Source organism: Peromyscus californicus, unplaced genomic scaffold (assembly GCF_007827085.1).
Source record: "Peromyscus californicus insignis strain IS unplaced genomic scaffold, ASM782708v3 Scaffold_10__1_contigs__length_136768540, whole genome shotgun sequence".
In the NCBI taxonomy this organism is placed as follows: Eukaryota; Metazoa; Chordata; class Mammalia; order Rodentia; family Cricetidae; genus Peromyscus; species Peromyscus californicus.
Genome location: NW_026294391.1, coordinates 16198739 through 16223301, shown reverse-complemented (window position 1 = coordinate 16223301; position 24563 = coordinate 16198739). Strand labels below are relative to the sequence as shown.

The following is a 24563-nucleotide window of genomic DNA, read 5'->3' as shown; positions in this document are numbered from 1 at the left end:
TGCCCATGCTTCTTTGTTCCCAGGAGAGCTTTGCTTTGAAAATAGCCCTTGTGCTCTCCTTGCATGTTGCAGATAATAAGTCTTTCTTCACTCTTATGTTTTGGTTTTGCTTATTTTAGCAATTGTGAATCCTTTTGTATTCGTTAACAACGGGATCCTTGGCTTCACTCACCACAGTTGTCCTATCATTTCTACATTAAAGGGGTTATCAGTTTTGCAGAGAAGACCAGCGTAAATTATACCTCTTTTATATGGCCACTGACAAGCTGACTTCATTGTCATCATGAAGAGGCCTAACTGCTCCCTTGAGTCTGTCCAGTGGGTTGTAGTTTACAAAGTCTGGTGAAGCCATGTTCTCATACCCTCACTCCATCATTAATCCCTTACTCTAAAATGGCATTTTATATCTTTTGGTATATTATTTTGAGAGGTTTGGCTATGCAGTCCAGTTGGCCTGGAAGTCTGATTATCCTGATAGTCTTTTTTTGAGCTTGTGTCATCATGTCCAGCCTAACAGTTAATTTCTATTGTAGTCATTTTGGAATACACAGACAAGATAGAAGGGGAAAAAAATAACTGTGGCTCAGCTACTCACATACATCCCTTTTAACGGGTCCCCACTTCCAACCCGTTTTGTATGTCACATTTATTGTTCTGTATTTGAGATAATATATTGCCCCATGCTGAATTCTGAAGTTGTTTAGTTTATTATTAGGTAATTAGTATATTTTGTTTAAACCCAGAATCTCAATAATTCAGCATAAGTATCTGCCAGAAAATGCTTAAAATTTCCTCCATTGTCTCTGAAACAGAAAATATATGCTACTGATGTAGGAGAAACTTGAAGTAGTAAAATTGATGCTATAAAGAATTTATTTTATTAATTAAACTTATTTATTTATTTTACATCCCAACCATAGTTTCTGCTCCCTCCTCTCCTCTCATTCCCTCCCACCACCTCCCCTCTGCTCCCTCCATCCACTCCTCCATTTCTGTTCAGGAAAGGGCATGCCTCCCATGAATAGCAACAAAGAATGCCATATCAAGTTGACGTAAGACTAGGCACCTCCTGTTGTATTAAGGCTGGGCAAGGTGACCCAGTATGAGGAATAGGTTCCCAAAAGGCAGAAAAAGAGTCAGAGGGACAGCCCCTGCTCCCACTGTTTGGAGTCCCACAAGTAGACCAAGCTAGACAACTGTCACATGTATGTAGAAGGCCTAGGTCAGTTCCATTCAGGCTCCCTGGTTGTTGGTTCAGACTCTCTGAGCTCCTATGAGCCCAGGTTAGATGATTCTGTGGGTTTTCTTGTGATATCCTTGATCCCTCTGGCTTGTACAATCCTTCCACCCTCTCTTCAGCAGGATTCCCCAAGCTCAGCCTAATGTTTGGCTGTAACATGAATCTTAAAAGTCTTATTAATAAACTCAGGGCCAATTATGGGGATAAAAGCTGAAAGATCAGAGAAGTAGAACAAGCCAGCCACAATCTCTTACCTGTAGGAAATCCTCAGTCTCTAGACAGTGAGTTCCTGTTTCCTCACACTTGATATACCTTTTTATGCCCTGCCATCTTACTTCCTGGGATTTAAGGCGTGTGTGCCATCACTGTCTGGCCTCTATGTCTAATCTAGTGGCTGGCTCTGTCCTCTGATCCCCAGATAAGTTTTATTGGGGTGCACAATATATCACCACATTTCCCCCTTTTTGTCTAAAATAATAAAAGGATATAACTAATGTAAGAAAAATTATATACAATAAGTACAATAAGGATATGCAATATATATAGTTAAGAATTACATTAACAATGTCCAGTCCATTAACATTTGACAGATTCAGACAAAAAACCTCCATTATTTAGCCTATTTTGGTGAGTCCAAAGTGTTGTACCTAATTCACTTTCTATCCTAACTTGATTTGCCAACTGAAAACTATCTTTTGATGTCTTTCAAATTTATACACTTACACACCTTAGTGAGTTTCTTTTCTGAATTTGTTAACAAAAAACTATAACTCTCTAATCTTCAACTCCCTCAGAGACCTGAGAAGGGAATAATATTTACTGAGTAAGTAAGAAGCGACTTCCAAAAAATGTGAGAAATGACAGAAACAGCTGACTGCCTGGACATGCACTCAAGATTTCTCTACACATTGGAACATCCATCTTCAGCCTACAGGCCTAGCATGTCTGACAGACTCATCTGTGAAGCAGGATTTTCTAAAGGGTCTCCCTGCCTTGTCTTGGCAAGGATCAGCAGTCCTTTGTTTTGTGTCCTGCTTGTCCATTTTGGACAGCATACTGTCAGCAGTTGATGTACATTTTCTTGCCCAGTGGCTAATTTGGAACAAAAAAAACGTAAACTCCATAAGGAGTTTCTTCAATGCCCAACATCTTCTCTGAAGTAGATTGGTGCTGCCAGGAGCAGACATGTCTCATAGTAATAGAAAATAGAATCTATTTTACTAAAACATCTTAAATGCCATATTCTATAGATCTCTGAAGTGTTTCAGGATGACCTGTCTATCTAAAATATATTTCTGTTTAACCTTGAAAACATACCTAATATGACTACAAGTTTGATTGTAATGACTGTTAACTTGCATTTCTTTATATCCTAATTAGTTGGTAATAATAACTTTCAAGGACTAGCAATTTGCATTACATTGTTAAATGAACTGTATCTGTATAATACCTTGAACAAGATTAGAAATATATGTACAGTATTTCCTAACAAAATCAATCTCAAATTTGTATCAATATACATAATTTGTATATAATATATAAAAATCCAGTCCAGTGTAAAATATTTAAAACTAGTAGTTGCTTTTAAAAAGTAGATTCATTAATTTATCTTTTTATCTTATGTCCATATTCTCTTTTTCAGAGTAGATTAAATAATCTACCCTTTATCTATCATTTCTATACTTTTACTTTTTTTTCAGAGTAGATTCAATAATCTACCTTTTATCTTATCATATCTATATCCTCTTTTTTTTCTTTTCAACATAGATTCAATAATCTACCCTTTATCCTGTCATTTCTTTTTTTTTTTTTTTTTTTTTTTTTGGTTTTTAGAGACAGGGTTTCTCTGTGTAGCTTTGCGCCTTTCCTGGGACTCACTTGGTAGTCCAGGCTGGCCTCGAACTCACAGAGATCCGCCTGGCTCTGCCTCCCGAGTGCTGGGATTAAAGGCGTGCGCCACCACCGCCCGGCTATCCTGTCATTTCTATATCCTACATTTCTATATCATATCCCCCTTTCTTTTAGAGATTGACTATGACCAATAACAATTTGTAACCAACAACCTAAACAAACACAAACATCAATAATCCTTTTTTTGGGAATGTGGGCATAGTGTTCTAGGCTACTTCCTTCTGATTGGACCACTGGCAATTTTATTGGGATCCTAAGAAAATTCGAGGTAATAGTCAAGTCCTAGGAAGACTGACTATAACCTTTGTTGATAGGTACCATTTGTTAAGGTTCAGGAGGTCTCGCTTGATCAAATCTAATCCATCTTATCCTGGAACAAACCCATAGCATCTTGCTTCCTTTGGAAACAAAAGCAGAGCCTACTTTCCAAAACAACATAACCTTAGATCCAAGTTTTTAAGTCAAGATACCTTTAAAATATGTATTTTGGTTTAACTTAGCCTTTACAATCAAATGTCTTTTTGTAGTTAAAAATCCCAAAGACAGTAAAATCCAGACTCTCTGTAACATCTATCTTTATGTGGCTTATTTTTTATATTACTTTTACTTTCTCTTTGAAGACTTTATTTTTTAAAAATTATCTATTTCTTTATATAACTGTCTATCTTCCTTTCCTCTCCCAAGTCTGTGTACATTTTTATATATAATGTAAACCATTTAGAGGTTTATTCCATCTGAATCTGTCTTTTGTGTATCGATAAGCCTTTTATGATCATTACAAACTGCAGCGTGGCTAAGATTGAAGTGGAAGCCCTGGCTGCTGACTCCACCAACTTCAGCCTCCCAATATGGTGGAGGTACCCAGGAGAGTCACAGTTACCCTGCCAACTCTGGGGTCCATTGTAGATGTAACCAACCATCTTATTAAATAAGAAACACAGAACCAATGCAAAGAAGAAAGCCAAGAGGTCAGAGCTAAGAGCAAAAACCTTACCCTTCCTCCTGCGATGGTCCTACCTCTCCAAAAGAGAGCTACTCCCTGTGTTAAAGTCTTTATATAGACTTTCTGTTCTGCCTTGTCATTGGTTGTAAACCCAACCACATGACCGCTTCGTCACTGCCTGTCTATACAGACCTCCAGGTCTTCTATGTTTGGTATTGAGATTAAAGGCATGTATATCCAATGCTGGCTATATCCCTGAACACACAGAGACTTACCTAGCTCTGCCTACCAAGTGCTGGGATTACAAGCGTACGCCACCACCGCCCAGCTTTCCTATGGCTTGCTAATAGCTCTGACCCCCTGGGCAACTTTACTTATTAACATACAAATAACATTTTAATACAAATAAAATATCACCATATTTCCCCTTTTCTATTTTAATAAAAAGAAAGGAAAAAGCTTATAACATAAAAACTATATACAAAAGTACAATAACTATATACAATATATACAAGTAATAAATACCTAAACAATGTCTAGTCCATTTGTATTTGACAAATTCAGAGAAAATAATTCCATTATCTATCCTATTGTATCTAATTCGCTTTCTATCCTAATTAATCTTCAACTCTAACTAATCTTCAACTCCCTCAGAGACCCAAGAAGGAAATAATATTAGCTAACAAAAATAAAAAGAGGAAGTACATGCAAGCAACTTCCAAAAAAATTGTGAGTTGACAGAAACAGCCAGCTGCTTGGACAGTCATCTGAGGTTTCTCCGCAGTGTTGGGGCATCATCTTCAGCCTATAGGCTTAACGTATCTGACAGACTCATTTGTGAAGTAGGATGTACACAAGGTCAACAGTTCAACCTCACATTGGGTGAGAGCAGTCTATATACCAGAAACACCTGAATTCCACTAGTGTCATGTCATGATTCAGGATTTTAAATTCTGGAAATTGTTGATGTTTTTTGAATTCAGCTGTCCATTCTTCTTGGCTATGTGTGTATGTGGATCCATCTCAGCATCCCGTTCTTCTCCACATCTCTCTATTAAATGCCATTCTACTATTGAGAGACGTGAGCTTAATTACTCCTCAAGAATAACTGTTTCAGCTGCTTTTCCATTGCACATCAGAAGCCATTGGCCCACTGCCTGTTCAGCTGCCTTTGAAGAAAAGGGCACTCTAACTTTTCCGGATTGCGAAGGCCACTTCAGGGATGGTGCCATATTGTCCTGGCCTCAGAAAATGCCTTTTGATAAAGCCATAACCACACTTGTTTTGGCAAGAATCAGTAGTCCTTTGTTTCATGTCCTGTCTGTCCTGTTTGTCAGCAGTTGATTCGAGGATACTTTGTTGTCCAGTGGCTAACTTTTGCCACAATGAAAGTTAACTCCAATTGCAGTTTTTTCAATGCCCATACTTTCTCTGAAGTAGATTGGTACTGCCAGGAGCCGACATGTCTCATAGTCATAACAAAAAAGAAAAATTTTCTAAGTTATTAAAACATTTTAAATGCCATATTCTGTAGATCTCAGAAGGGTTTGAAGTTGACCTGTTTATCTAAAATATATCTGCTCAATCTTGAAAACATACCTAATATGACTACAAGTTCTATTATAATGTCTAACTACTAACTTTCATTTCTTTATATCCCAATAGTTGGTAATAATAACATTCAAGGATCAGAAAATTGTATTACATTGTTAAATGAATGGTATAAATACAGGTAGAAATATACATATAGCATTTTCTAACAATATCAATTTCAATATATATATTTTGTATACAATATAAAACAATCCAATCCAATGTAAAGTATTTAAAACTAGTAATTGTCTTTTTTCTTTTCTTTCTTTTTTTTTTAAACGAGAATCTTAAATCTAATCTCCTTTGCTTAGCCCTTTTCCTAACCCTTGACAACAACTTGTAACCAACCTCCCTAATCAATGAAAATTATCCCAGACCCAAAACCCATTAAAAGACCAAAAAACCACCTGCCCCACACCACCTCTTTGGGAATGTGGGTGTCGTATTCTTAAAATTGCTTCCTGCTGGGTATGGGCGAAGTTATCTTTATCCTGAAAAGAAAAATTTTAGGTTAATTGTCAAATTTTAGGAAAGGTAACTATATCCTTCATTATCCAGTCTGTGTATGATGCCAAAGTTCAGGGTTTATCTCAAATCCCTATTCAAGTAGTCTTTGAGACTGGATCATTTCAGCTAGCCTTCTCAAAATTGTTCTGAGCACTTTGTAGTTCAAAGCTGATCTGTAGATGATGTTTGTCAGCTTAGTGATGTTATTATTGTCCACGTGGAATTGTTATTGTGGGGCCCCATCTTCTTCCTGGAGACTTCAGTTGATGTTAGGCCTGGCTGTGATTTCCTGCAGAAAACTGATAAGAGACTTGAACACAAAGACATATATGCAGCTAATTAAAGCCTTTTTTCTTTCTGGAATTATTTAGTGCTCTATATGACCATTCATATCTTAACAAAATTTAAAATGTATATATATCTATATATATATTAATCTTGTAAATTTTGATATAAAATTCATACTTTAAGAAAAGTTTAAAGAATCAGAATAGAATCAAAGAGTTGAGATTTGTAATAGCATAGTCCCTTAATTAATTTGGCTTTTCTCCTGTCCCATAGCAGAAGATGGCTCTTTTCTTCTGGCATGATACAGGGAGTTTGCATTTTCCTTTTAACAACATGTTTGAGTTTAAAGAAGGAGAGAGCCATTCTCCAACTCCAAATTCAGCTTTAAATTTTAATTAAACTGGGACTATTAGAAGACCAATAGTGTTAAATCTTTAGAGAAAAACAGAAACAAACATTTAGGAAGACATAAAATTTTTTAGATGATATACCCATACGCCATTTTACTCTGTTTCCTGGGATAGATGATTTGTCCCTTTTCTTCAGGTGTCCCATTTGTCCGGTGTTCTTCAGATTCTTTAACCTTCATTCTCCCAAAAGACAAAAACAAAAACCTTTCCCCAAGGTTTTTTGGGGATGTTCCTTTTTGGCAAGTTATTATCTAATTAAATGAAAAGGCATGTGTTACTGGTATAAGTTAGTTTAAATTGGATGTTCATGCTGGTTGGTGAACTATCACCTCCTCTAGTTAAGAGGTCTCTCTTGTTCAAATCGAACCTTTATCAATTTTGATGGTACCCACAGCTTATCTTCTCTTATCTTCTCCTGCAGAAACAAAAGCAAAACCTCGTCCCCAATGTAACACATATCCTGGTTTCCATTCTGAGGTCAGCACATCCTTAAAGTATATAGGCTGATTTAATTCTGTAGTTTTTTTCTATTATCCAATGTCTCTCTGCAGCTGTTGTTCCTTTCTCATTGGCATTGAGAAAATTCAAAGTTAATAGAGCATTATGTAGTCTATTTCTGGGGGTTTTTGTTACCCCTTTCTGTTTATTTAGCATATCCTTTAGAGTTCTGTTTTATCTTTCTATAACTGCTTGACCTGTAGGATTATGTGGTATACCTGTAATATGCTTTATATTGTAATAAGCAAAAAACGATTTCATTTTAACAGAGACATATGATGAAGCATTGTCAGTTTTAATTTGTGCAGGTATACCCATGATGGCCATAACTTCTAGCAAATGAGTGATTACAGAATCAGTTTTTTCAGAACTCAAAGCAGTTGCCCATTGAAATCCTGAATAAGTATCAATGGTGTGGTGTACATATTTCAATTTTGTCCATGTTGCCATCAGGTAGCATGCAATTGGCCAATAAACCTTTTTTGTCTGTATGAGTGAAAACTAAATCCACCATGCAGTGTGGTACGCAGCTGGGAGCCAGCTCTATGTACCAATGCGGGAATCCACTATGCTGCACTCAAGCCTGAATGCTGTGGTGTCTCACGGCCCACATGCTACATGAAGTAGGAAGCTGTTTTTGGCTCCATTTTAGAATCTCTTATTAAGTTCTCTCAGGCTTTACGTGGAAACTCAAGCCAACATGCTAGGCAGCCAAATGTAGTCGTAAGGTTTTTCAGGTCCTGCCCTGCCCCACAGTCCCTCAGATACTTATAAAAATAATCATTCAGCCCCACATTGGGCACCAAATGTATCATGAATCTTATTAATAAAAAAAATTCAGAACCAAATATTGGGATGAAAGCTGAAAGATCAGAGAAGTAGAACAAGCCAGCCACAAGTTCTTACCTCTAGGAAATCCTCAGTCTCAAGACAGTGAGTTCCTGTTTCCTCACACTTTATATACCTTTTTATGCCCTGCCATCTTACTTCCTGGGATTAAAGGTGTGTGTGCTTCCCAAGCAAAGGCATGAGATCTCAAGTGTTGGGATTAAAGGTGTGTGCCACCAAACCTGGCTCTGTTCCCATTGTGGCCTTGAACTCACAGTGATACGATTAGGGGTGTTTTCTATCACTGTCCTCTGATTACCAGATAAGTTTTATTGGGGTGCACAGTATATCACCACATTTGGCTGTGGTCTACATCTGTTTCCATCAGTTGCATGGTGAAGATTATCTGATGACAACTGGGCTAGACACCAGTCTATGAAATATTGTTAGGCATCATTTCAGACCTTTTTTTTTTTTGCCAATTATCATAGGTCTCCGGGCTATATGCTTCTGGGTCCTTGCACTCGAGACAGTGTCAGAGGTTGGCTCCCCTTGTGGCATGGGTCTCAGGCTGGACCACTCACCACTGGTTGGCCATTCCCACAATCTCTGTGCCATCCTTACCTCAGCACATCCCATAGGCAGGACAGACTGTAGGTTGAAGGTTTTGTGGCTTGGTGTTAGTGTCCCAATCCCTCCACTGGAAGTTTTGCATGGTCGCAGGAGATGGCCAGTTCAGGCTACATATCTGCTATTGCTAGGAGTCTTACCTGTGGTCATCCTTGTAGATTCCTGGGAGTTTCCCTTACACCAGGTTTCTATCTGACCGTGAAATGCACCCCCTTTCCAGTCATCTCTTTCAGTACTCTCCCCCTCCAACCCACCCAATCTGGTTCCCTATGTTCCCACCCCAGTCTACCCAGGAGATCTCTTCTATTTTCCCTTCCCAGGGAGATACTAGAGTCCCCCTTTGGGTCCTCCTTGTTACTTAGCCTCTCTGGGTCTGTGGATTGTAGCTTTGCTTTAGAGCTAATATCCACTTATGTGTGAGTACATACCATGTTTGTATTTCTAGGTCTGGGTTACCTTACTCAGGATGATTTTTTTCTAGTTCCATCCATTTGCCTGCAAATTTCATTATATTGTTTTTAATAGCTGAGTAGTACTCCATTGTGTAAATGTACACAGGTGTACTTAAGAAAAAATTCTGGCGATTTCTCTGCTATATAACTCTCCCATCTGCCCAAGTGGCCAGACATGAGTCTCCTGCCTGTTTAAATTGCACAAAGTGTAACCTGGAGCTGAGATCTAAAAGAGATTTACGGATGACCGCATGTGTGGAGTGTGTAAGCCTGAAGTGTACTTAAGCTAGTGAAATCTTCTGTTTTTGGCCATCTCCTCTTTGAGCATTAGCCAGAGCTAGACAAGTGCTAGAAAGAGCTTTTTTCTTCATTAATCTCTTAATTATGTAGTATTCATAATTAAAATGTTCAGTGTGCAGAGCAATTTCTCACTGGGAAGGCGTATTATTTCTATTACAACAAATATTGTTAATAAATCCTTGTCGACATTTGAGAGGATAATTCTCCTGTTGATTTCTACAAGTTGACATGTTTCTAGAGTTGCTGGGTTTCAGCAGCCTGGTTCTGGCAGTCCTCACAAGATAGACTCTGCCATCCATTCATCATCAATAAGCCAGTTAGAGAGATGGTTAATAGTGAAGAGCAGAAAAAGGAGATTTCAGTGTGCCCACACTGGGAAGAGGAACCGATAAAAAGGGCTAGCCACCTCCATTTTTGGTCCCGACATCTGGTTTAGGATTCAGCAGGTGGTGACACTTAGGTATGACTAAGCAGTCCTGGTCAGGATGTGATCTTCCCAGCAGCTGACACTTGACTGTCAGCCCTGCAGGGAGAGCCATAGTGTTGTCAGCAGTCTGTGAAATCTCTTTCCAGGAGACAAGCTCCCCTCTGACTGGTACCTGGGCCCAGCCTTTTCCTTCCCAGAATGGGACTCTTGGGATAAATCCTATTTCTTAGGGTCCATTGTCTCTCAATAATTTGATAGACCAAGGCAGGGGCACAAGTGTCTCTCTTTAGAATATCTTGGCTCCTGCTGAGACTGCTAGAGATACATTTTGCAAAATTCCTTTGAGAACATTTATCAAGTGTCTGCATTACTGTACCTTGAGATTATTGCTGACCTTTTAAATGTTACTAAATTCAGACATTGCTATATTGTTTTTGTTTTAAAATAAATTCTCCTAAATTGTATCAAAGGTCTACATTTTCAGTTAAGACCTATACATTTGTTTCTCATACTTGTTGTATAAAAATGAGCTTACAAGATTTCATATAAGATACTGTTCATTTAAAATGAGTACTTTAGGGCTGGAGAGATGCTCTTCCAGAGGTCCTGAATTCAATTCTCAGCAACCACATAGTAGCTCAAGAACATCTATAATAGGATCTGATGCCCTCTTCTGGTGGCATGCAGGTATACATGCAGAGAACTCATACATAAAGTATAAAATAAAAATTAAAAAAAATAATTAAAAAAAGTTAAATGAATACTTTGTGGTCAGGACTATACATTCAGTATTAGAGCATTTGCTTAGCACTTGCAAGGCTTTGAGTTCAATCCCCAGTTCAGCAAAAAGTAAAAACCAAAGAGTAATAACAAAAAAAGAAAAAGAACTTCATAAATACATGTATAAAAGGGGTGGAAAACAGCTCACAGAAACCACAAGTTTTGGAACCTGAGGTGGAACACAGTCACCAACCACAAACTCTATTCCCTGTCCTAGATGAACTACCATCTTGCCTCAGCTTTGAAGCTGTCTAGCCTCCTTGTTATCTTTGTGTATATCAGTTGAATAGGCATTTATATTTGAGTCACAGCTGGGCATGGTGGTGCATATTTGTAATCCCAGAATTTAGGAGGTGGAGGCAGGCCAATCAGGAGCTCAAGATAGCCTCATTTATATAGCTAGTTGGAGGTCAGCATGGTCTCCTTAAGACCCTGATTCACAAAAGTTACTAAATTTAAGTCATGTGTTTATTTTTTACCTTATGATACCTTGCCTTGGATATATTTGAACAATCTCTCCACACTAAGATTACAGACAAGGATAGAGCACATAGGCTTTCCTCTGGGAAATAGCAAGTCCTGTTCTTGACTGTGTAATCTGCTATTTCCTTGTGTAAGTGTCCAGGCAGGAATGAAGATGTCCTAAAGAGATACTTATATATTTTCTCCTTTGGCTATCTGTTCAACAGTGGACCTCAAGGAATTGGAAATTTCTCCAGGAATTTCACTTTGGGGAACTAAAATACTGAAACCTGTGCCAGGCACAGGGAGAAGCTGCTCTTGAAGAGATTGCACATAGTTCTGATACCTTGGCATACCTTGTAAGAGACTGGAGTCTAAAATATGATGATGGCTAGGACTACACCTTGAGCAAGACAGCTTAGTTCTGCATACTTTATTCTGCCTTCTATTTAAAACTAAAAGTCATCAGATGCAGAGATCCATGGCCAGGCCAAGCCCCAGGAGTCCAATCGATGAGAGAGAGGAGAAATTCCCCCCCCACACACAAGGTTTCTCAGTGTAGTTTTGGTGCCTTTCCTGAATCTCACTGTGTAGACCGGGCTGTCCTCGAACTCACAGAGATCTGCCTGGCGCTGCCTCCCGAGTGCTGGGATTAAAGGCATGCGCCACTGCCCGGCTGAGAGGAGGGATTCTGTGAGCAAGGGACATCGAGATCATGATGGGAAAATGTACAGAGATGACCAGCCAAACTATTGGAAACACATGAACTGTGGACCAATAGCTGAGGAGCCCCCATGGTACTGGACTAGGCCCTCTGGATAAGTGAGACAGTTGTTTAGCTTGAATTGTTTAGGGGGGCCCCCAGGCAGTGGGATTGGGACCCATCCCTGGTGCATGAGCTTAGTGCCTATGGTGAGACACTTTGTGCAGCCTTGGTGCAGGGAGGAGGGGCTTGGACCTGCCTCAACTGAATGTACCAGGCTCTGCTGACTCCCCATGGGAGACCTTGCCTTGGAGGAGGTGGGAATGGGGGGAGGGAGGCTGGGGGACAGGAGGAGGGAGAGGAAGGGAATCTGTGGTTGTTGGTGGAAAATGAATAGAAAAATCTCTTAATTAAACAAACAAACAAAAAAACTAAGTTGGGCGGTGGTGGTACATGCTTTTAATCTCAGCACTCGGGAGGCAGAGGCAGGTGGATCTCTGTGAGTTCGAGGCCAGCCTGGTCTACAGAGTGAGTTCCAGGAAAGGCGCAAAGCTACACAGAGAAACCCTATCTCGAAAAACCAAAACCAAAAAAAAAAAAAAAAAAAAAAAAAACCCAAACAACAACAAAACCATAAAAACTAAAAGTCACTTCTGTATAGTGGAAAATGGGCTTTGGGGCAGATCACTGGAGTGTTATGCTCCTCTGCCCACTGTGGCTGCAGTAAACAAATCTTTCCACTTTTTACCATTACTTTGTTTAATTGGCTTATTGAGGATAGGTGGTCTGCCAGGGCCTAGGCTCTGGCTGTAGTAGTAACACTTGCAACCTGAAGTTTGTAGGCTTTGATTCTTAAGTGTATACTCAAATCGTACATGATTTTCTAACAGCCCCCAAGCTCTGGAGTCACGCCTTTAGAAGTAACGGGTTCCTCATGCACCTTCAAATCAGAAAAGGTGCTGTAACAACACCACAACCTACATTGTCACTAGGAACTACATACTGGCAAAAATATGATGAGCTTACTGTTTGAAAAAGTTTGTTAAAAAAAACCTCACCTGAAATAGAAGGACTCAAATATCTGTGGAGTTTAGTAGTTGCTATTGTTGTCCATGCACCTCCATACTGTTTAGGTAGGACACAGTAGGGCACTAAAAAATATCTTAAGAATGAAAATTTCTCTTAATTCAAAAGCTTGTCATTGATGTAGCCCTAAGCTTAGAGGTTACTTTTGGGTGTCTGGGTACTCTTCAGGATGACAAAGTTTACTCATTCTTGTAATTTCTTATTTCTCATCTTATTTTTCTGTCTTATGGGATACTGAGGAGAAAGGAAAATTTAGAGACCAATGGATTTTAAATTCTAAGAGATAGAACCTCCTGGGAGGGGAAAGTGCTGTGCATGGCGGAGCTATAGCAGAAGCGGGGCCTTTCTTCTCAGCTCCTTGCCTGAATACGGAATTCTCTGGCTTCTTATCCTTACAGTTGAGGAAACAGCATGCCCAGAAAATAAGGGACTGTACTTCAGGGAAATAGTGGAACTCAGATGAAAGGGAGTTCTTTTAGTCTCTGGCCCACCGGGAGGCCCTGTGAAACGTTAAGAACTGCCTGTCTGTCTTTATGGCAAACCTACTATTGTCATTAAAACGATGGTGTACAGTTCCATTAAAAAAAATCAAACCTGTTTTTGTTATGAAATATGATTTTTTTCAGTTATGTTTGGATAGAGCTAAAAATAATTCAGAAGGCTTTTGCGATTTTTCTTGTCATTGCCTGGGAGCTCAGTAACAGCTAGGGCATCTATGCATTATTGGACCAATAGGCACACTGTTCCTTGATGCTCAGGTGTGACCTAAGAGGGGAAGAAGGCCCCAAAGGATGAGAGGCCCCAGTGGCGGCTTGCTTGGCTTGCTGCTGTGAGCAGTTAAATTCAGATTAGATGAGGGCCTGGAGGACAGTGAGTGCGTCAGAAGTGGGTTCGAGGCTGGGGTGAGTGGGAGGAGCGTGTCCTTGTACACGTCTTGAGCGTGAGGCGCAGGGGGCTGTCGGGAGCAGGTTCTGGACATCACCAACCACGTCTCTTAGGCAACAGGCAGCTACAGCGTTGGAAGGAAAGTGCAGGAGCCTCCCAGCCAGACTAGCAGCAACCTCGCCAGCATATGCTTGCAGACTCTGAACCAGCCAATCCTACACTAAGAAGAGCTCATCTTTCCAATGTGGTAGGGACTTCCTGTTGCTGTTGCCATGGTTCCGCGGGCGGGACTTAAGAGAGGCTTCCTTTGTTTGAATGGTTCTCTAGTCCCCTTGCTCAGGTTTGAGTGCGTTGTGTGTTGTTCATCCCACCTGTCTTTCCTAGCCTTCATCTTATGGGCTGTGGGCAGAAAAGCAGCGGAAAAGATGGATGATCCTCCGAAGATGGACGATCCTCCGATGTGGGTGCCTGTCTGTTTCTTTAAAGTCTTAGATGGCAGTGTTGCGCCATACAGCCCCTTCTCCTCAGCCCTATGTGTTTGAAAAAATACTGTGAGTCTTTTTAAACTAAAAAGGCTTTTTTTCCTTTCCTTTTCCCCCTTTCTTCCCTTTCTCCTCCCCTCCCTTTCCTTTTCCTCTAGTAGGATTTGTGCCTGCCTGGAACTGGCAATTGAGTTAATAAATTCTAGACTTACCTTGTTAATATTCACAGCTTTAGAACAAATCCCTTTATTTTTCAAGTTGGCTTTACTATTGTAGGGCAGCCTAGACACTACAGCTACTTGTATTTTGGCTTCCCTGAAAGGCCTTATTATTCTACCCCCTGCTTGTCCTGGGGTTTGTGTTCTTTCAGTGTAGAATTTGTTTCACTTCCGTCTGGAAAATTTCTGTAAAGTGTTAATGAAAACAAGTTTTTTCCTGCAGTCCCATCACCTCATGGTCACCATTAATTGTATTTTATGGTAATTGCCTTAGAGATTTTCTAATCCATACGGGTCTTTTAAACATACTAGGATGCATATTTGTGCCTTTGCTTTAGCATCTTAAAAACCCTTTTATAGAATCAGACCAAATTCCATTGATATATGTAATTGCTATATGTCACATTAAAAATCTCATATATTTAGCTTGAGTTATTTGTCACTTGAACATTTTCTTCAGTGTGACAAAATTATTTAAAAACTGATATGAAAAATACAAACAACCCATAACCCCATCTCATTATCAAATATTTTAAAAGTATTGTTGCTGAGGACAAAATTTGTACTAGTTTGCTTCCTTTTTGCTCACCATTTATATTTAAGCACATAAAAAAGTGGCTAGCAGTGTGTTCTGAATAGATATGTTGTGTGTAAGAATTAGTGTTTGATTTCTACGGGGTAATTTTGTTTACAAATATTGTGTGACATTTTGTAATATCCTGTAGTGTTTAGTTTCCTACATGCTTTTTCTTTCCATTTAAACAATGTGAGTAATAAGTATATTATTAGAACGTAAAACCACCTTTGTTTTCAGGTTTACATTCCTTTCGAGAGTGTCTTGTTTTTTTCTTATATTTAGCACAAAAAGGTGTTCTACAAGAGTGTATAATTTAGAATGTCATTCCACATCTGTGTGCCACAGTTGCCATGAATATAAAAGGTGGTGACTGCAGTATCTGCTTCAGTGTTGATAGCCTGCATACAAAGCTCAACAGGTTCTTAACTTGGGTCCTCACTGCTAGATGTCACATTATTGCTGTCTGTCCTGGTGGCCATGACATGTGTAGTAGGGAGAGAGTTTTAAACCAGCTTTTTATTTATTTGTATTTGAGTCTGGGTGTGATAAAATCTCTTTAAATGTAACCTCTTGAGATTCCCATTTCTACCTTCTAGTAGGAAAAGCATTTTGTAATTTTGAGTGAACTGAGTCAAGGAGGAAAATATTAATACATTACTCAATGATATTGCTTCTTTAATTTACAAAGAATATTTTCATACATTCTTATTGTATTTCTACAAGTAGATTCATTGACTTTACAAGTCCAAACTTTTTTATTAGTGAAATTTGTTTTTGACAATATTATATGTAAGTCCAAACTTTTATTCTATGGGTACATGCATGAAAGTTAATTCCCGTTCTATGTGAACTTTGGGTTTTTGTACACTCATAATCATTTATAAATTTTAAAAAATAGTATTGATTTTATGTTGCAAATGTAGAAATTAACCCCACTGTAACATATGTATTATAAATGTTTTCCTTTTTAATGATGTTTGTGGTCTTTAGCTATATAATTATTAGTACCCCCCCACCCCCACCTCTCTGTCGGGGTGGAACTTAGAGCTTGGAGACTTGATGAACACACTACCACTGAACTACTGCCTTCCTCCAAGCACTGAATCCCATTGTCTACCGCTTTATTCTTTGGTACGGAGCTGAAAGTCCCATCTGGTCCTACCTCCCCTGCCACTTATTTTTAGCCTAATCTGTTTAGTTTTCCACTGTCCTGATGAAGTCCCCATCAAAATGCTTTGAAAACCTCAAATAAGTAAAAATTCCAAGTGACTACATGTTTAAGGTTTTCCCGAACAACTTGCTAAAATCACTACCCTCTAGGACTCCAATATATGTCTATTCTGTATATCCCTGAACTTGTAGTCATTTAGCACAATTACATGCTTTTTAAACTCTCACTAGAAGTACTAGATCCCACAGCTTCTGAGTCATTAAAGCTGCCCATGCATGTCCCTAAATTTAACCTTCACTGATGAGGGCAGAGCTGGTAGGTGTGGAAGCAGTTATCTCCCTCCTTCAGTGTAGCTGAAAGGCAAAGAATTGCTGGTAGTGAGAGTAAGCAATGATGGTGTTATCAGAGGAAGAGATGAGTGTGACTGGGAGTGGTAGATTCACTAACCATGACTCTTCTACCATTTCCACCCTAAAAGGAATGTCAGCGTTGAGAGAAGACCTGCAGGAACTCCACTTGCTTTCTCTGTCCTCTGGCAGTCTTACTTTGTTGTTTCCATGGAGAAGGCTGACTACTCCTTTGATCCTGTCCAGTGAGTGTGGGAGTTTACAAACCTGCTGAAGAAATTGTTTCACACATTCACTATTAGTCTATCATTAATTCCATATGATGACATGGCAGTCTCTTTTGTTTGCTTGTTTTGTTGGTTATTTTTGAGGTAGGGTATGTATGCCTATGCAGTCCAATGTGTTTCTGTTCTTCTGCCTCAGCCTTCCATGTTCTGGGATAACAAGTGTGTCACAAGCCTGACTTTCTGATTCATTTCTATTGTAGTTGCCTTGGAATATATGGAAGAGAATAAATGAAAAAGTGTGATCTTTTCTTAATGTGTTTTACATATTACATTCATTTTTTTCCCCGTAATTGTGGTAATATATTGTTCAATATTAGATCATGAAGTAGTTTTTTCCTACTAGGTAATAAGAATATTTTCTTAAAATTCAAATTTCCCAATAGTCTATCATATATATCTTCTACAATATGATTAGCAGTTCCTTCATTATTTCTGAAAAAGAAAAAATAATGCTACAATAAACATTGTTAGTACGTCATTGCCCTCATTTAAACAATGTGCCTACTGTGGTTTCTGCCAAGTGGATACATACTGCAAAACTCCTCTGACCAAGAAAACTTGCCAGTATCTGCACCACTGCGTTTTGAGATTACTGCTAACCTTCAGAATGTTACTATGCTGAGATTTGAGTTTGCTGTCTTAGTTTTTAAAAATACCTTTTATATTATTTGTGATTCAGTGCTCGCTCTTTCATACATTTTTATATACTCTGTGAAAATGACTTTAAGATTTCATATGTGATATTGGTTTTAAAGGGAACACATTGTGGCATGGGAGTATGTCTCAGTGGTACTGAGCTTTCATAGCAAGTGGGCAAGTAAATCCAATTACACAAAAAAAATCAAAACAACAAACAAACAGTAAATAAATGAACATTAAACCAATCCAAACATTTCTCAAGGAACATTCTGTCAGCCATGCACCCCAAACATTTCCATATGCGGATTTATAATCTGAGAAAGATCATAGTCACAGACTGCCTGCCCTATATAAACTGTCATCATGGTTCAGTTCTAGAGTTGGTCCATCTTAGGATTCTCCCTGGTGTCTATCAGTTAAACAGGGTAACATGTATGACTTTCCTCCCATTTCACATCCCAGTACCTTGAGCTAGCTATTTCTGAGTGATCCTGCCACACTAAGATTGCAGAGGACAGAACATATAGATCTTCCTTCGTGGGAACCACTGTTCATGTTATAAGACAGGACCCAATCCTAACCATATGTTGTGGTGTCTTGTTGCAGCAGAAGCTTTCGGGCTTTGATTCTCAGAAGCTTACGTGTATAGTCTTAGCCACATAAGACCACAAACTCTGGAGGCACAAATTTTAAGGGGTGGGGTGGGGACACAAAATTTCCTTACATCTTCAAAATGGCAGACAGAGTTCTGCTACAAAGTGTTAAAACCTGTGATACTAGATAATTAAATTTAGGAAAAAGTATCTTGTGCTATTTGGAAAAGAAATGATGCACACAGTCACATGAAGAAATAGGACCCAACTCCGTAGAGAGGTTTTCAATGATGGATGTGGCTAGGGCACAAGAAGGTAGTAAAGATACACTACCTTGGAAAAAAGTTTTGTTTGTTTGTTTTTTATGTCATTTGATTAGTTTATACCTGGCTAACAGCTTACCAGTGTTGCAGACCTAAGCATCGGGGCTACTTCTGGGTGCCTGGTATTAAGGATGGTTAAGTTTACTCATTTTCTTACTTTCCTTTGTCACATCCTTTGACACCAGGAAGAAAGCTTAGAGAGCTTGAGACCAGTAGATTTCAAACTGTTTATATTAAGGATGGTTAAGTTTACTCATTTTCTTACTTTCCTTTGTCACATCCTTTGACACCAGGAAGAAAGCTTAGAGAGCTTGAGACCAGTAGATTTCAAACTGTTTAAGTGTAAGAAACTTTGTTAGGGGAGGGGTGTAGATGAAGAGGTTCTTCTCTTACACTCTCCTGCCTGGTTGCTGCTACCCTCAGCTTCTGGTTCTTTTTTCTTAAAGTTAAAGAAACAGCCTGCCCAGAGAACAAAAAGTTTTCCTTGTCAGGTTACTTTTTTTTTTCCCCCAGTAAAGCAGGAGAGGCTGATGGCTATTGGACTGGAAGGGGTGATCTCTTGAGCCCTGGCCAAGGCCTGTCTTACCCTGCTCACAGGACTGTTTAACTCCCTCTCCCCCTTTGAGTAAATATGTGTTTTCCCCCCACCTTTGACTTCTCTGAGGATTGAGTTAAAATAAGTTAAGACAGGAGCAGAGTGGTGCAAGCAGGGTAAGGTAGAACATCACAGAAGGGCATAGTCTTCTATGCTGCCCAGGGCATGACCATGAGTAGGAGACTTTGGAGGGGAAGAGAAGGGTCCCCAAGAGGAAAGAAAGGCTCCATTGGCTGCCTGCTACGTGTCATGGGGCCATGAGGTAGGGAGTTAGGATTAGAGGGGATGAGTGATGCAAGGAAGACAGTGAGTGCAGCCACTTGAGAAGCCGGATCAAAGGCTGGGAGGAGTGGGAGGAGTGTGTCCAGGGACTGGCATTCATCTCACGTGGTGCACGGTGCACAGGGCCAGAGGTCCTCCTTATCAGCAGTCCCATTCTGCATCAGCGATTGCATCCCTTGGTCAGCAGAGAACCACAGCACTGGAGGGAAGTGCAGGCCTGCCTCAGGACAGAGCCGCCAAGGCCCCTAGGACACTTGTGCTGGGGCTGCCATTCAGCACCACTACCAGGAGCAGCATCTTTGCAATGTGGTAGGGATTTCCTCTTGCCGTTGCTATGGTCCAAGAGCAGAACTAAGGGAGGCTTCCTTTGTTGGTATAGACTTGGGCAAGTGTGAGTTGTGAGTTTCTTGTATCATCTGTCTGGTCAGTCATCTCAGTAGGTTGGCTTTTTTTTTTTTCATCTTCATTTAATGGGCTGGGGGCAGAAAATTCTCAGAAAAGATGACCATTTCTCTGATATTGGTGCTTTACGGCTCTCTGACCCTTAGATGGCAGTATTTCTCAGAGCAGTGGGCCGCTCTGCACCATCCCCCCTCCCTTCTTGTGTCGAAAAAAAAAAATCCCCTGCTGTGGAGCATTTTTTCTAATGTAGAGGCTTTAAAAAAAAGTCTCAGAGCAGGAGATTAAGTTACCAGCTTCCTCTGAGGTTCCCTCCCAACTCCCTACCTCTTGGACAAAGCCCTTTTCTTTTCTAGTTGGCCTTGCTTTAGTGGGGCAGCCTAGGAACTCATTTTTTCCCCCTTCTGGCCTTGGAGTTTATGCAACTTTGCAAATATTTTCTTCCAGTATAGATTGTATTTCACTGCATTCTGGACATTTTCTGGGAGTATTAATGAAAACAATTTTTACTCACAGTCCTGTCACCCAGTGATCACCATTAATTCCACTTTGTGATCCTTGCTTCAGAGGTTTTCCATACAGGTGCATTTAAAGCATACTGAGATCCATATTTGCACATTACAAAAACCCTGTGGAATTATTGCTGTGAGTCTCATTACCTGTACAGTTACTGTGAGTTACCTTCAAAGCCCACATATCTAGCTAGCCTATGATAGCTTTATCCTAGTAATGAGCTACAGCTATGACACAGTTCTTTCAGAACTCACATGGAAAACAAAAGGAGCCCTTGAATTCCTATGTAAATGTTAAACAACAAAGGACTTTTCCCTGGGATGGGAGCTTTACTAGTTATACCCATCCCCTACTCCCACCCCCAACCAGGACACCAACAGAACAGGTCTAGTAGCCTGCCCTCCACACCAGCATCTGTTGAACACAGGAGCATCTCTTCTGGTTAATTGATTTTGTTTATGCATGTGTCACTTTATAAAACTCTGTAATGTCTACAGTTTCTTTTTTCTTCTTTTTTGGGGGAGATGTTTGAAGACACAGTTTCTATGTGTACCAGCCCTGGCTGTCCAGGAACTCACAGAGATCCACCTGCCTGTGCCTCCCTAGTGCTAGGATTAAATAAAGGAGTGCGCCACCACCGCCTGGCATATTTGCAGTTTCTTAAATGATCTTTCCTTCCACTTTCTTGTGGGGATGTGTTTGTTATCACAATTTACCAAAATAGTCTTTGTTTGTTGTTTGACATTCTTACTTGGTGTGTCTTTTACTCGTTTTTGGATTACAGGACAGAAAAGCATCTTCTAAGTCACTGGGTTGGCTAGAGACTTGATAGAGGAGGGCCATTGGTAAACCTTTATGCTTGCCTTCAAGTTTCCTGATGTGTTGATAACTGACTCCACGTGTATTGTGCTGTCTCTGGAAGCATGCATTAAAAGTAGTAATTGCCTGTTTCAGGGAGATGATGCTTTGCATAATAGTCAAGAGATGTTTTTAGCTTGTCTCCTGGCCAGGGTAGACTCACTATTATTCTTGTTATCTACTGTATTTACTACAGTATGTAGTAACGACCCTTTATTTTTTATGAGACATGTCTTGCTATGTATATATAGCCTTGACTAATCTGATACTTGGTATACAGCCCAGGCTAACCTTGAACTCCTGGGAATCCTCAGTCTCCCCAAGTGCTGGGATTACATGCACCTGTGATATCAGCAGATATTGGGGTTTTGTGGACATCTATTGAGATTTCTGGGTTCTTATGTCCCAGAACAAGGAGCTAGACAAAGAAATGTAGATAATAGCAGAAATAGACACAATTTATCAGAAAGGAATACACTTCCAAGGGAGGAAGTGGGGTGGAGTTGGGAGGAAGGTTAGAAGCATGGAGGACTGACCCATTTATAGGTCATTTGCATAGTGCAGGCTTTTTTGCTCACACTCTGTTTTTTAACATGTAGGCCTTGGTAGTATGTATATTGCATATTGTTATAGTCTTCCTCTCTGCCAGCTCATTTATTCTGGATGAGAGAGAGCAATGGCTTCACTAATCACAGTTGTTCTACCATTTCCACACTTAAAGAGGGCGTCCATTTTTGCATGGTGAACTGTTTTAAATCTGCTTCCTTTCTTTGATGTATGGCAACCTGACTTCATTGTTTAGATGGAGAGGGCTGGCTGCTCCCTGCTTAATCTGCCAAGGAGATCTCTTCATGCATTCACTCTTACTTTAAAAATGAAATTCATTTCTATAAATTTTTGTTTAATGGACTGGAGAGATGGCTTATTGGTTAAGAGCACTGGTTGCTCTTCCGAAGGACCCAGGTTTGATTCCTGGCTCCCCACAGGATAGCTCACAACTGTCTGTAACTCCAGTTCTGAGATATCCAGTGCCATCTTCTGGATGCCATACAGTGGATATGCATACAGTGAATAAACTATATGCTGGGAAAGCATCCATACGCATAAAATAAATTTTTAAAAAATTTAAAAATTAAAAGTGTGTGTGTGTGTGTGTGTGTGTGTGTGTGTGAGAGAGAGAGAGAGAGAGAGAGAGAGAGAGAGAGAGAGAGAGAGAGAGAGAGAGAGAGAGATGTGATACACATATGGAATTCAGAGGACAGCTTTTGGGAATTGGTTCTTTCCTTCCATCATGTGGATCCTGGAAATTGAATAATTCAGGTCCACAGGCTTGGAGGCAGACAACTTACCTGCTGAGCCATCTTGCTGGCCTGACAATTCATTTCTATTGTAATTTTGGAACACACAGAAAATAATAAGGGAAATAATCATTACTGAAGATCTCATAAACATCTTATTTTGATGTGTTTTGTGTATCACATTAATTTTTCCACATTTTCAAACACTATAAATATACTCTCTCAAAGTATGTTATCCAATACTGAATTCTAAAGTTTTCATATTAAATAATACATTTTTGGAAATTCAAATTTCTCAGTATTCTAGCACATGTATCTTCCATAATGTATTTTGAAATTCCTATATTTTTTCTGAATTAGAAAAATTGTACAACAAATATGTCATTTCTCTAATTTCAGACAATGTGCCTTTTGTGGATTGCTAAAGTAGAGATGAAAATAATATCTTTTAAATTATTTTGAGATTTGGTGTCTTTTCATGCCTTTAATATCCATGCATGTGGGTTTTTTGTTTTACTTTTTACTTTTTTTTCCAGTTCTGGGGAGCGAACCAAAGATTGATGCATTTAGGCAAGCACCTGACCACTGAGCCCAGGCCCTCTTTTAAAAATATTTGTGTATTTGATATAATTGATGATTGTCTTGCGGATACCTTCTCAGTGTCTGAGAAATGTAACACTTATTAATTTCACAGTGAGTACCTGACAGACACAGTGCATTTAAAACATTCAGAACATCTCCTGCAATTATGTATTTTTGGGAGCCTTGTGTGAAAATTGCTTTGTATCAAGCACGTCCTATTACTTGTAATTGTGCCACTCCACTACATAAGGAATTTGCCCAGGTTTCTGACATTGTTACAGATGACAGATTTATCTTGCACTTATGTGGTTTTGATCCATTGTGTATTCATTCTCTATTGGTAAACTAATGATTTTTGTATATCTCTTCTAATCAAGATTTCTCACCAAGGTGTTATTTTATATTTACTAATTGAACTGACATGACCAAAGATGCTCCCAGGTGTTTAACATTGATGAGTTTTCTTTATTATGTGCTGCCATCTTGGGATAATGGAGCCTTCTCATATTCCGTCTCTCTTCTGTGAACTTATATATTTTCACAGGGAACCAGAACAACTGAAGGTTTTCCCATTTTGTATATTTTCACAGTTTCTGTATAATGTGAATCCTTACATTGAGAAGAAGCGAAGGCATGTCCATGTTCTTTACATTCACCCTATTTTTCTGTTCCTAATACTAGTTTGTTTCCTTTCTGAGATGTGATGTGAACATTTGGGGATGAATGAACATCAAGGATGTCTCCATCTCCACACACCTGCTTTTCATATGATTTGACTCTACAAGGATTTTCTTGTTCACAGTGGGATCTAGAATCCAGCTGAGTTTATTGCCACATGGATTATCTTTATTATGTTCAAAGTCTCTCTGTGACTTGATGTCTCAAGATTTCTCCTGGAATTTCTGTAGTCATCTTCAAAGTTCTGGTCTTTCTGTTGTTACCATGTTCCTGAAGGTTTCCTGCATCACATATCCATGGAGCTTATATGGGGGGGAAATCCTGCAAAACACATTCCTCTAAGAGGAAGTTCACAGCTACATCTTCACAGGTCACACACTTTGTATCTGCTTCCCAACTTTCCTGCTCCCATCACAACAGCTTCTGGGGTCAGTTGTCACAAAGTGACAGAAATTGGGTCACCTGAATCCTCTCTTAGCAATCAAGATAATGCCCTTTCAGACTACTTTTTTCTTTTCAGATACTGTCTTCTTTTGTTTCTTGCTGCCCAGGCCCTCACTAGGCTGGCCAGGCTGAACTTGAATTCTGTAGCCCAGGCAGGCCTTGACCTTGAGATCTACTGCCTCTTACTTGCTCTCCGCCTTATTTATTTATTTGTTTGTTTGTTTATTATTTTTGAGATAGGGTCTCTCAATGAACCTGGAGCTGAACATCTGGCTAAACTGGCTAGCCAGTAAGTTCCAGGAATCTGCCTGTCTCCCCAATTACCCTCTCTGGG

At 39.6% G+C, this 24563-nt stretch overlaps 2 protein-coding genes across 12 annotated transcripts in view; both read left to right on the top strand.

Moving 5' to 3' along the window:
* LOC128121008 (protein FAM156A/FAM156B-like) overlaps positions 1 to 24563 on the top strand; it is a 69240-nt gene that overhangs the window by 15931 nt on the left and 28746 nt on the right. The gene's annotated exons all lie outside the window — the stretch shown is intronic.
* LOC128120461 (protein FAM104A-like) overlaps positions 1 to 24563 on the top strand; it is a 62379-nt gene that overhangs the window by 21369 nt on the left and 16447 nt on the right. The window contains exons 1-2 of one of the 11 annotated variants that reach the window (XM_052754923.1): positions 13880 to 14190; positions 16870 to 16983. The exons of 4 other annotated variants lie outside the window; for them this stretch is intronic. In XM_052754923.1, coding sequence (XP_052610883.1) covers positions 14186 to 14190; positions 16870 to 16983 — 119 coding nt within the window. In that variant the 5' untranslated portion in view covers positions 13880 to 14185. Of the gene's footprint in view, positions 1 to 13879; positions 14191 to 14236; positions 14495 to 16869; positions 16984 to 24563 lie in introns of those variants that run through there. 6 more of the 11 variants (XM_052754772.1, XM_052754622.1, XM_052755193.1 and 3 more) reach the window with 6 other exon arrangements.